The 12233-nt window shown below is 52.0% G+C and overlaps 1 protein-coding gene and 1 long non-coding RNA gene across 2 annotated transcripts in view; one reads left to right on the top strand and one right to left on the bottom strand.

The window, feature by feature from the left end:
- HAUS5 (HAUS augmin like complex subunit 5) overlaps window positions 1-6169 on the bottom strand; it is an 8764-nt gene extending 2595 nt beyond the window's left edge. Inside the window, exons 1-16 of the mRNA XM_029924271.1 lie at window positions 6031-6169; window positions 5232-5294; window positions 5107-5139; window positions 4949-4973; window positions 4228-4333; window positions 3943-4102; window positions 2785-2854; window positions 2612-2694; window positions 2037-2094; window positions 1761-1885; window positions 1506-1569; window positions 1259-1389; window positions 873-1035; window positions 577-657; window positions 332-477; window positions 4-71 (exon numbers count right to left, since the gene is read on the bottom strand). Coding sequence (XP_029780131.1) covers window positions 4-71; window positions 332-477; window positions 577-657; window positions 873-1035; window positions 1259-1389; window positions 1506-1569; window positions 1761-1885; window positions 2037-2094; window positions 2612-2694; window positions 2785-2854; window positions 3943-4102; window positions 4228-4333; window positions 4949-4973; window positions 5107-5139; window positions 5232-5294; window positions 6031-6128 — 1474 coding nt within the window. The 5' untranslated portion in view covers window positions 6129-6169. The remainder of the gene's footprint in view (window positions 1-3; window positions 72-331; window positions 478-576; window positions 658-872; window positions 1036-1258; window positions 1390-1505; window positions 1570-1760; window positions 1886-2036; window positions 2095-2611; window positions 2695-2784; window positions 2855-3942; window positions 4103-4227; window positions 4334-4948; window positions 4974-5106; window positions 5140-5231; window positions 5295-6030) is intronic.
- Window positions 6170-6241: 72 nt separating this feature from the next.
- The window catches only part of LOC115280873, a 45817-nt gene continuing 39825 nt past the window's right edge, over window positions 6242-12233 (top strand). The window contains exons 1-2 of the long non-coding RNA XR_003903986.1: window positions 6242-6330; window positions 6572-6711. This is a non-coding gene — a long non-coding RNA (uncharacterized LOC115280873). The remainder of the gene's footprint in view (window positions 6331-6571; window positions 6712-12233) is intronic.

Here is a 12233-nt window from a genome sequence, read left to right as displayed (position 1 = left end):
GGCTGGAGCCCCTCGGGCACGTAGGATGCAGCTGGTGGATGGATGGCAGGACCGTGGGCAGGGGCTGTAACCTGGAGGGAAAGTCCAGGGTGGGTGGGGCACTGAGTGGAGGCTTGGGTTCCAGAGGTTCTGGGGGCTGAGAGGTGCGCTCAGGAGGCCCAGGAACTTGGAGGTGGGTCCAGGGACTGGGATTCCAGAGTTGGGACTGAGGACCTGAGGGTGAGGTCTCACAGCTTGGGAACACTGAAGGCTTGGGATTATTTTTTTGGAGTAGAATCAGGGACTGATAATCATCCACGGGAGGGGATATAGGGGGTGGCTCCAGTGCTACCCTCCAGGGCTGTGCCGAAGCAAGGTGTCCAGCAGAAGGTGGGGGAGATGCCGGGCCTCCTCCTCCAGACAATGAAGCAGCTCCTGGGACTGTGGTGCCACTGCCTCAGATGTGGGGACGACTTTTCGCTGAACCAGAGCCAGCACCTGTGGGGAAGGAAAGGGACGGGAGGGGCAGCCTGGAGCCACCCAGGCCATCCATGGGAGCCCTCGCCTTAGCCAGGCTTTGTCTCAACCCCGTCTCACCTCTGCAGGGCTCCGGCATAGGCGCGTCTTGCTGGCTGAGTTGCCTTTGATGAGCAGGCAGATCTGTTCCTGTGTCTCCTCCTGGGTAACCATGAGGCCACCGAGATGGGCGCTTTCACGTCCTACCTCCCAGCCTCTGGCCCTGCCTGCCGCTTTGTACATATCCTGATTCCTCTTAGGAGACTCATCCTGGGTCCCTCCCCACTGCCAGAGGCCCAGTTCTGGATCCCAAGGCTCCTGGCCTCTCTCTGGCCCTCCATGCAGCCCTGCTGCTTCCCCTGAGGCCCGCCTCTCACCACCAGCCGGCGCCAGTGCAGGATCCGTTGCTGTTTGGCCTGTAGCTCCTGTAGCAGAAGCTGCCGGCGCCCGGCCGTCTCCTCCAGCTCCTGGCTCTGGGCACGCAGGGCCTTCAGCTCGGCCCATAGGCCACAGCTTCGGAGTCCCAGCACCAGTGCCTGCCTGGGGCACAAGCAGAAGAGAGCAAGGGAGAGGAAGATGACTAAGACTCATAATGGAAGGGGGAGATCGGATCTGGAAGGATGCACAAGGAGCCACAAACACGGAGACAAACCAGGAGAGCAGGGAGGTAGAGCTGGGAGCCAGAGGGGCAGAAGGAGTCCCGTATACTGAGACCACTGGGAGAGAGGTGGCCTAGAGGCCTCTGCTGAGGGAGCCCCCTCACCTCTCGCTGGATTCCAGGGTACATCTCTCCACCTCCTCTGTCAGGGCTTGGAGGCGCTGGGTCAGGATCTGATGCTCCTTCAGCAGGGGCCCCCGCTGGGCCACCAGCACACCCACGTCCCGCCAACCCTCCTGGGGCAGAGGTATAAAGTCAGGGTGGGCATGATTTCCTGGGGGTGAGGGGATCAAATGGGGCTTGGGATGGGAAGACTCGAGTTGGAGTCCTGGGAAGGATGCCTAGGGGTCACCTGGGTGAGATGCACCATGGACGGCAGGGCCTGGCTGGAGCCTGGCTGGTCTGGCGCCTGGGACCTGGGGGTGGGATAAAACTGCTGAGAGAGGAGCCCTCTCCCCTTCCTGAGCTTTCGGGGGGGCCACTGTTAGCCCCCCCTGCCAGACTGATCACTGGGTTTCAGCTCCATCCCCATCAGCCTGGTCCTGAGTCTGTTCCAGCTTACCATCCCCTGGCCCTGCCCCACCCTTAGGAGCACTCCGCTTCACACCTGGTTATCTCTGTATCTTGGAGCCCATCTGGACTGCACAGGGACCGAATCTCTGCCTCCCGCTCTTCAGCCAGATGCTCCAAGGAGGCCAGGATGTGGCCCGGAGGATGGTTTGTCAGTAGTGTCTGGTGGGGGAAGGGTGAAGTAGGGCTGGACAGGGGCAGGGCTGTGAGCTGGGACCCATGGTGATGAGGTAGGGATCAAGAGTTAGGTTCTGGGACCCTGTGGTTTGCTCATGGGGCAGAAGGTGTGGCCTTTCCTGAAAGCCCCCCTCACCTCCACTGAGCTAAGCCACTGCTGGTAGGAAGCTCCAAAGTGATCATCTCGAGGGGTTCTGCAAGGTTAGGGGAGGGGACAGAGAATATTACAAGACACGTCAACTTTCCCTCTACTGATTTCCACTATCCTATAAGGTGGGGGCTATCGTCCCCATTTTAAGGGTGAGGAAACCAAGTCTATCGATGCCTCCTGGACTTGAGTTCCCTGCTTATACCAACTAGCTGGACTTAGGGCCTTTTACATGTGCTATTTGTCTAGAATACTCTCTTAACCTTTTACCCTTGCTCAGTCTCCTCACCAGAGAATCTGTCCTCCCTGACTCCTTAGCTGAGTAGTGTCTCCTTTGGGTACCTGAAGTCTCTCAGGCTTCCCTGCCCCCAGCATCCCTAACCACCTGATTGTCACCATCTGGGATGGATTTGTCTGCTCCTTGTCCCAGCCTGGAGCAGTCACGGCAAGGCCTGAGGCTGACATGGTCCAGAGGCTCAGTGGCTGAGGAATTAGCAGCTAAGTGGCTCCCCTCTCAAAGCCCAGGTTCTTGGCAGGGTCTGTGGGGCCTGGATGACACTCACAGGATGATGCCTCCCTTGGCCTGAGGAGCCAGGAGATTCTGCAAAAACTGGGTCCGGAGGGTACAGGCTGTTCGGACATCACCCTGGGAAAGAAGAAGATGGGGCATGAGGGGAACCCAGTGGTCCACCTGACCCGACTCCCCACCTCTTTCCCCATGGCCTAGGACTCTCACCAGGACCACAGGCTCCAGTCCCAGGGCTGCTGATGACAAGGGTCCAAAAGTTATATCTACTTTGGCCTTCCTGGAGAGAGAAATAGAGTTGGGGTGGGGGGCCCTGGGAGAAGGGAAGCTGGGAGAACAGATGTCTGTGTCTCTTCCTGCTGCAAGGCTAGTCACAGGGATCAGTGAGCCTGGACCTCAGGGGCCACCTCTAACATTAGGCCATGTCATCTCCTGGCTGTATTAGCGTCCTCACTGGCCTCTGCTCTTGGCCTCTGTGGTCTGTTTTCCATCTAGTAGTTAACAATCCTGCTAAAACCTCAGCCACATCATGTAACCTTTCTGCCCCCAAGCCTTGACAACAATATTTTCCCATCACACTCAGAATAGTAACAGTGGGTATCAGAAGCTCTTCTAAGCATTCTGTGTGATTTGACTCCTTTAATTATCATACCCACCCTATACAGTAGGTTTAACATTATCCCTATTCTATAGAGCTTACAAACTGAGGCACAAAGAAGTTAAATCGTTTGCCCAAGGTCATAGAGCTGTAAGTGGCCAAGCCAGGGCACGAACCCAGCCTCAGGGTAAAATTCTGATGCTTCCATAGCACTGTCCCCGTCTCTGACCTCACCTCCTCATGCTTTCCCTTCTGCCTGTGCAACTTAGGCTGTACTGGCCTCCTGGCTGTTCTTCCTTCCCAATGCCAAGCTCAGTACCTCTGCTCTTGCTGCCCTTCTCCATGGACATTCCTCCCCCAACACAAATGTTACCTCTTCAGAAAGGTCTGCTCGGACCATCCTACCTAGAGTAGCATCGCCTTCTCTCTTTCTACACGCCACCTTTTTTTTTTAAATCATAGCATGTATGTCTCCCTGCAATTATAGAGTTTGCTTTCTAGTTTACCATCTGTCTCCTCTGCATCGGCGTGTAAGCTCCATGAGGGCGGGGACTTGTCCCTTATTTCCGGTTCTTTCCCCAGCACATTCCCTAGATATACAGCTGGCACCATTCTAGGCCCTGGGAATATCAGTGGCTGAGATGACACAATTTCTTGGCCTCATGGACTTTACATCCTAAGGAGTAGAGCTCAGAATTCTGGAACCCAAGAAGAGGTCAAGGTCTCTGCCTGGCCTGGTAAAGGCTGGTCCCTGGGCACCTGAGGCTTACCCCTCTATGTCCTGCAGGCGCTTCAACTGATTCTGCAGCCGCTGCGCAGGATCTTGAAGTCCACGCTGCTGTCTTCGCACGGCCCCAGCTTGGGCCCGGAGGAGGAGAGCACGACGCTGAGTGTCTTGAATGTTCCGCAGGGTCTGCTCCATGGCCATGTCTGTAAGAGAAACGGGGTGGCCATCAGCACTGCTGCTCATCTTCTCAGCCCCACAGGCCACGCTGAGCCTCTGCTTCTCACTCCATCAGCCCCAGGCGGCTCATCTTCCCAGCCCCACAGGTCACCCTGAGCCTCGGTCTCTCGCTCCATCAGCTCCAGGCTCTGGTCTAACTCCTGGATCTCTGCCCGCAAGCGAGCAACAGTGGCTTCCAGCTCCAACTTCCGACGGGCCTGGTGGGATCAGGTACAGAGTCAGGTGCTTGGCCTGGCTGGGGCTTGGCCTGGCCTCACTGCCCTCTGGGGAACACCAGTCCCTTCACCTGCACAGGTAGGTGGCAGGGGTTTTTTCCTAAGCAGTTTCTGTTGTCTGATTCTCTAGGCCAGAAGAATACAAGGGTACAATCTGTCCTCCTTCCTCCTGGGATGGCCTCACCTATCCTCCTAACATGCTTCCTGCCTCTGCACTGATGACACTACATCTCTGCCCCAGTTCTCATCTCCCCACGAAGTGCCAAATCTAGGAGTCCCAAGATCTTCTGGAATCCTCCCCCTCGAGTCACCGGGGCCTCTTGCACACAATAAGTCCTCCATGGGTGTCAGTATATCTCCTAAACCGGCCCCTTCTCCTGTCTCCCCTCATCAGCTCTGATGCCTCATATCCATGTCCCCTCAACACCGAACTCGTGCCTGTCTGCTCTGGACTGTAAGCCCTGAGTGTGGGGATCAGAGCTGTCTTGCAACTCAGCGTCCCCAGCATCACACAGTACAAGGCAGGGCCTAGAGCAGCAGGAATCTACAAGTCCTCTTTTTGGATAGAAGAAAAATCTTATAATACATGCTTCTCACCTCTGGACTGTCCTGGTGGCCGTACCTGAGGAAATGAGGCCAGAGTTAGGGGGCGACAGGGACTTCCAGGGGCAGACAGGAGGTGTGAGGCTATGGGTGAAAATACAGCTGGATGGGACTAGGGAAAATAGGAAGGAATCGCTTTTAGAACTGGTTACCAAAGTAAGTTTCCTCGGATCTTCTTGACAGTCCTACAGTGGAGAGATAGAAGGAAGAGGTGTTACTGTGAGGTTGCCTGTGTCCCCTCCCCCTGTCAGAGCCTCCCGCATGCAGCCAGGCTCACCTCTGGCTGTGCACATGCCGCAAGACATAGGCCCAGATGTCGGCCCCCTGGCCCAGACACAGTCTGCAGAGAGAGTGTGTAAAGGCATGCCTGGGGCATCACAAAGGTGGGAGGATCCTTATTCCCAGGGTGGCGCTGGTGGAGAGTGTTTACTAGGGAGTTGTCACTTCTGGGGTAAAGGGGAACGTCCACACTCTTTGGGGTGAGATATTCCTTCCTAGTGAATTCTTGGTCAATGAGTCCTGGGCTTTTCACAAGGTGTGGATGGTCTCATTCCCTGGGGAGGGGGGCGGGGCAGAGATTGCTTTCTCCAGGGAGAGGGCTACCTCTGGCCACTTCCCGAGGTGGGGGTGGAGAGTACACTGCCAGGTACGGCTCTCTCATTACCAGAAATGGGTCATCACTCCTATAGATTTAATCTCCAATGGGGTGGTCTTTGCTGACTCGGAGTCTCCTCACTGGCTGGGGAGGGTAGGGGTGCTAGGTGCCGTAGGGACAGTCTTGCTCCAAAGATCTTAACTTCTACACAGGTAGGGTGCCTCGCCCTCACTCTGAGCGACCTCACGGGGTCGGGGGTGGGAGTGTGGGGGTCACCGCCAGGGGGGTTTTCACTCGATGCAGGATCCTCTTCCCGGAAATACTACTGCGTGTGGGGCGGGGGTGGGGGGAACGCCCTGGAGGGTTATTCTCATTCGGACAGAGGTGGGGCAGGGGAAGGCGGGTCTTCAGTGAGGGGTGGGGTTCTCACCCCCGGAGACATCTCTAAGGTATGGAGTCCTCAGTCTCAGAGCGTCCTCACCTGCGCAGCGTTGACTCCGGGGCCCGGGCTGCCACGGGCACCCCCATCTCTTCCGCCGCCCAGCAGCCCAGTTCCCGCGCTTCTTGCACCAACTCCATGGCAGCGCCGCGGCAGCAGCTTCCCGCACCCTCTTCAAGTGTGGCGCCCGCCTCTGACGTCACGGGCGCGCCGGCAGTGACGGCATCTGTTGCCATGCAGACTAGGGCCTCGCGGCTCTTCAGCGCTGCGGAGGATTCCGGCGTGTCCGGCTCCTCCAGGATGGGTCCCTTTGAATGAAGATGAAAGGGGTGTGGAGAAACGGTGAGGCCCGTTCGCTTTTGGCCTCCTCCTGCTCACTACCAAGTGTCCCCTAAGGGGCAAAAGGTCCCAAATGCCTCCCTTGATTTTCTTGACAAAATGGGACTTTCATTCTTGGAGGCCAGGTGCGGACATGCCAAACTTAACTGCTCTTTGATTTCAGAAACGGGGTGTTTCAGGTCTGAGCGAGGGATAGGGGGCCGATAGCAGGACCCTAATATTTTCCTGGCATTCATTCTTCCAGGTATTCGTTCGTCTTTACCATCCCATAACATTCGTGAGCCGATCCTGCCCTGGGGACACCGCGGTGGATCCGGCAGGTCCAGTCGCATCTGGAGCCCACAGTTTGGGGAGGGGGGGAGTTAGACGCATCGCCACCACCAGGTAAGGAAGGTAGAATATCGCGCAGCAAGAGTGGATCAGTTTGGGACACGGGGAGTGTGAGAGGTCTGTCAACTGCCTCTGAACGCACTGGACACCGAGGCTGGAGTTCTGGAAAGCCCACTCAGCCTCAGGCCCATGAAAATGGCAACAATCAGGGCCCTTTTCCCGAACATGATTGCCTAGCTCACTACTCTGTCCTCAGTGTCCAGTATAAAGACTAACTCTCTAAGTAGTTACTCAATAAACAAATGAGGGGAGAGGTGGTGGGGTGAGAATAAAACTGGGGACTGAGGGAGGAGGGCGGGGAAGATGAGGTGTGAGGGGCGAGGGCAACGGTGGACCCAGTAGGGCCTCTGAGCAGAGAGGAGGACACTGAGGGGGTCATGAGACTGATTGGCTATAGAGGGTGGGGCATCCAGGATGAGGTCCGGGGCTCTGGGCTGGGGATTGTGGGGAGCAGACCTTGAAATGCTGATGTGAGAGAAGGGATAGCTTTGGGGGTGATGCTGATAACCATGTGGGACTCTGTGGGTGTGAGGAGTCAAGGGGACATCCAGGTGCTGGCTGAGTCTCAGGCCCAGGGCCAAGGGGACCATGGGATCACCACTGAGATAACACCTTTGGACTGGACTCAGCTTCTAAGTGCTTCATAAGGGCTGAGAAGCTGATGTAATCCAGGGGGGTTTCCTGGAAGCAGCTACTACTCCACAGTGCTTAATTCTCAGAAGGTCCCATTTCTTGCATACATTGCTGCCCTTCATACCTTTTGTGCGATTATTTGCTGTTAAAAAACAAAATCAATTAGCCTGTCTGCCATTGGTCTATGACCCTTTCCAAGGGCTTTAAAAAGTACTGGTTTTGGGTCACCTGGGTAGCTCAGTCGGTTAAGCGACCGACTGCAGCTCAGGTCATGATCTCACAGTCCATAGGTTTGAGCCCCGTGTCGGGCTCTGTGCTGACAGCTCAGAACCTGGAGCCTGTCTTCAGATTCTGTCTCCCTCTTTCTCTGCCCCTCCCCCACTCATGCACACATGTGCGCACTTGCGCACTCTCTCTTTCTCAGAAAATAAATTAAAATAAAAAAAGTACTGGCTTTTGCAATGTAGTTCAAATGTCCATCGACAGACAAATGGATAAAGAAAATGTGGTATATATATATGCAATGGAGTATTACTCGGCAATCAAAAAGAATGAAATCTTGCCATTTGCAACTACATGGTTGGAAAGAGGGTATTATGCTAAGTGAAATTAGTCAGAGAAAGACAAATATCATATGACTTTAGTCATGTAAAACAGATGACCGACCATAAGGAAAGGAAGCAAAATTAATATAAAAACAGGGAGGGGACAAAACATACGAGACTCTTAAATACAGAAACAAACAGGGTTTGCTGGAGGGGTTATGCGTGGGGGGCATGGGCTAAATGGGCAAGGGACATTAAGGAGGACACCCGTTGGGATGAGCACTGAGTGTTATATGTAGGGGATGAATCACCGGAATCTACTCCTGAAATCATTATTGCAGTATATGCTAACTAACTTGGATGTAAACTTAAAAATAAATAAAATTATAACATTTTTATTATTTATTTTTAATTTTTTAACTTTATTATTTCATTTCAAGAGAGACAGAGCAAGTGGGGCAGAGTCAGAGAGAGGGGGAGAGAGAGCATCCCAAGCAGGCTCCGCACTGCTAGCATGGAGCCCAATGTGGAGTTCAAATTCACGAAGTTTGAGATCATGACTTGAGCTGAAAACCAAGAGTCGGATGCTCAACTGACTAAGCCACTCAGGTGCCCCTAAAAAATTAAAAAAAAAAAAAAAGTACTGGCTGCTAACAGAATGAAAAGACAAATCAAAGACTGGCAGAAAATATTTGTGAAACACATACCTGAAGATGGTCTTATATCCAAAATACACAAAGAAGTTTTAAAACTCAACCATAAGAAAAAAAATAATCTACTTGAAAATGGACAAGAGCTATGACCAGATACCTCACCGAAGGAGATGCACAGGTGGCAAATAAGCATGAAAGTTGCTAAACATGTCATTAGGGAATTGCAAATTAAAACAAGATAACTCTACATACCTATTAGAATGTCTAAGATCCATTTACAGTTTTTTAAATGTTTTTATTTATCATTGAGACGACAGAAACAGAGCATGAGTATGGGAGAGAGGCAGAGGGTAGAGACACAGAATCCGAAGCAGGCTCCAGGCTCTGAGCTAGCTGTCAGCACAGAGCCGATGTGGGGCTCAAACCCTCAAACTGTGAGATCATGACCTGAGCCGAAGTTGGACGCTTAACCGACTGAGCGACCCAGGTGCCCCCAAAATCCGTTTTAAAAAATGCCAAATGCTGTTGAGGATGTAGAACAACAGGAACTCTCATTCATTGCTGGTGGGATGCAAAATGATACAGCCACTGTGGAAGATGATCTGAAAAGGCAATAGACTGTATGATCACAAATATGTAGCATTCTAGAAAAGGCAAAACTATAGACACCAGTAAAAAGATCAATGGTTGCCAGGAGATCATGAGGTGGGGAGGTGGGGGATAGGGATGAAAAAGTGAGGCTCCGCTTTTTTTTTTTTTTTTTTTTTGAGAGAGAGAAGGAGGAGCAGAGGGAGAAGAGAGAGAACGTTTTTTAAAGTTTCTTTATTGAGTGTGTGTGAGAGAGAAAACACAAGGGGGATAGGGCAGAGAGAGAGAGGGAGAGCAAGACCACACGCAGGCTCCTTGCTGCCAGTGTGCAGGGCTTGATCTCACTACTGTGGGAATACGACCGGAACCGAAATCAAGAGTTGTATGCTTGGGGCACCTGGGTGGCTCAGTCGGTTGGTTAAGCATCCAACTTCAGTTCAGGTCATGATCTCGCAGTTTGTGAGTTCGAGCCCCGTGTCGGGCTCTTAGCTGACGGTTCAGAGCCTGGAGCCTGCTTCAGATTCGGTGTCTCCCCGTCTCTCTGCCCCTCCCCTGCTCATGCTCTGTCTCTCTCTCAATAATAGGGAAATGTAAAGAAAAAAAAAAGAGTTGGATGCTTAACCAGCTGAGCCAGCCAGGTGCCCCAAGGCCTGGCATTTTTAGGAGGGTGGAGCTATTTTGTATGATATTGGAATGATGGGTACATCACATTGTGCATTTATAAAAAGCCACAGAACTGTACAGTACAGAGTGAGCCTTAATGTGAATTATAGATTCTCGTTAGTCAGAATGTTTCACTACTGGCAACAGCTGTAACAAAGGTACCATACCCCTGAAAGATGGTAATAGCAATAACGGAGAATACCTGTGGAGGGACAGGAAGTAATGGGGACTTGCTTTTTGTGTAGCTTTCTTTAAGCATAAAACTGCTCATGAGAAATAAAATCTATTAAAAAAAGAATTGAAAGTTGGAATATTATTTAATGAAACGTCTATAACCATAACCTAGTGATAACTAATCAGATGCACCTTGACGGAAGCCATAACATAAAAGAATTCTGTGTGTTTGGGAAGAAAGGTTAAAACCAAATAAGAGATAAGTAGTACAGTTTCCCGTCCAACTCTAAAAAAATGCCGCCCAGAGATTATTAGAAACATCCACTCGAGGTGCCTCTGCTCTCAAGGGGGAGCAGAGCTGCTCAGGTGACCGTCTGCCCTGCACCAGAGACTTCTCCCCGCTCTCCTCCAGTCTCTGTGGTGTGGCTTTGTCATGTGTCTGCTTGACCAGGCTGAAGGAACTGTGACTTGGAATTACCTTCTCTGTATGCTTTCACCTAGGATGGACAAATAGAGAGTCCTGGGCAAGATTCGGAGGGCAGAAGTGAAGCAGCCATTTTGTAGATCACGAGGGTTGTCGCTGGCTGCCGGCCCTTCGTGTCTGCACAGGGCAGCACCCTGGCCAGCAGGTGTTTCACCTTTTCCTGGATCTTCCCCCCCAGCCGCTCACCTCCTGGGCCAGGTGTGGGTCTAGCTCCATGATGAAGGATGCCAGCTGCTCCTGTGGACACTCACCCCATCAAGGGCAGAGGCCAGCTTGTCCTAGTTTCTCCCCACTTTCCGTCTGTCTTCCTTCCTCACTGCCTGCCCTGTGCACTTCGAATGCCGGCATCAGGCACTAAGACCGCAGTGTTAGGGATTGCTTCCTAACTCCACCTGCACAAGTTTAAATCCCAGTTCATCTGCCTGCCTATCTATCTATCTATCTATCTATCTATCTATCTATCTATCTATCCATCCATCCATCCATCCATCCATCCATCCATCCATCCATCCATCCATCCATCCCTGCTTGTGGTCAGCTTCTCTGATGGAACCCCGAGACACTCTGTAAGCAGAGACTCTTGATGTCTGTGGAATTACTGTTACCTCAAGCTGTTCATAGAGGAAGTTGCCGTGGCTTTCCTCTTCCTCTCCTACATAAGAAGAGGATGTTTTCTTCACCCTCCAAAAGGCTGCTACAAAAAGGTGAGCTTGGCATCTTACTCCCGGGAGAAGAACTGTAAGTCCCTTCGTACCCCTGCTGTGTTCAGTCTGTTCGCTATGCTTGACAAAATGATGACCATGCCCAGCCTGAGAGGGTTAACCCGTGTTCTGCTCCCGGTCCCTGTTTGACAAGCTCCAAGCTTTCACGTTAGTGTCTGTAATTTGCTGCTGTATTACAAGGTGCTCAAGGACCAGCATTCTCTAGGGGCTTGTTAGAAATGCAGAATCCCTTGCCCTTCTACTCCTGGACTTAACTGAATCAAAACATGCATTAAAATGTTTTTAATTAAAAATTTTTTATGTTCATTTATTTTTGAGAGAGAGAGAGAGAGCGTACGCACATGAACTGGGGAGGGCAGAGAGAGGATACAGGGGGTCCCTTGCTGACAACAGAGAACCTGAGGTGGGGCTCGAACCCACGAACTGTGAGACCATGACCTGAGCCAGAGTCAGACGCTTAACCAACTGAACCACCCAGGCACCCCCTAAACATGCATTTTGACCAAATCTCTCCGTGATTTGTATGCATATTAGAGCTTGAGAAGTGCCATCTATAAGCCACTACTTTTGAGAGATAAACCTTCTTAAGTAGCATTAACACCCAGAGATGGATTTTTACAATTTGCTTTTTAGACATAGTGTTTTAAAATTTGTGATCAATATCTGGCACACTTTAGGCCATCCTGTCTCTAATTTCCTTTTTTTTTAAAGGTTTTTTTTATTTTTGATACAGAGAGAGAGCATGAGAGGGGCAGGGGCAGAGAGAGAAGGAGACACAGACCAGAAGCAGGCTCCAGGCTCTGAGCTAGCTGTCAGCACAGAGCCTAACGCGGGACTCGAACTCACGAATGTGAGATCTGACCTGAGCCGAAGTCGGAGGCTTAACCGACTGAGCCACCCAGGTGCCCCTCTAATTTCCTTTTAACTATTGACCTTTTTATGATCATGTCAACTAGACATCAGCTGGATCATTTGGGAGACCCAGAAGGTAAGTCATGGAAAGTGGAGAGCTGGAAAGACTTGGCAGAAGTCACGAAGGACCCACACCCAGACG

The sequence above is a fragment of the Suricata suricatta genome, chromosome 16 (assembly GCF_006229205.1).
Source record: "Suricata suricatta isolate VVHF042 chromosome 16, meerkat_22Aug2017_6uvM2_HiC, whole genome shotgun sequence".
Classification (NCBI taxonomy): domain Eukaryota; kingdom Metazoa; phylum Chordata; class Mammalia; order Carnivora; family Herpestidae; genus Suricata; species Suricata suricatta.
Note: the sequence above shows the minus strand (reverse complement) of the source record. Positions and strands in the feature narration are given on the sequence as shown.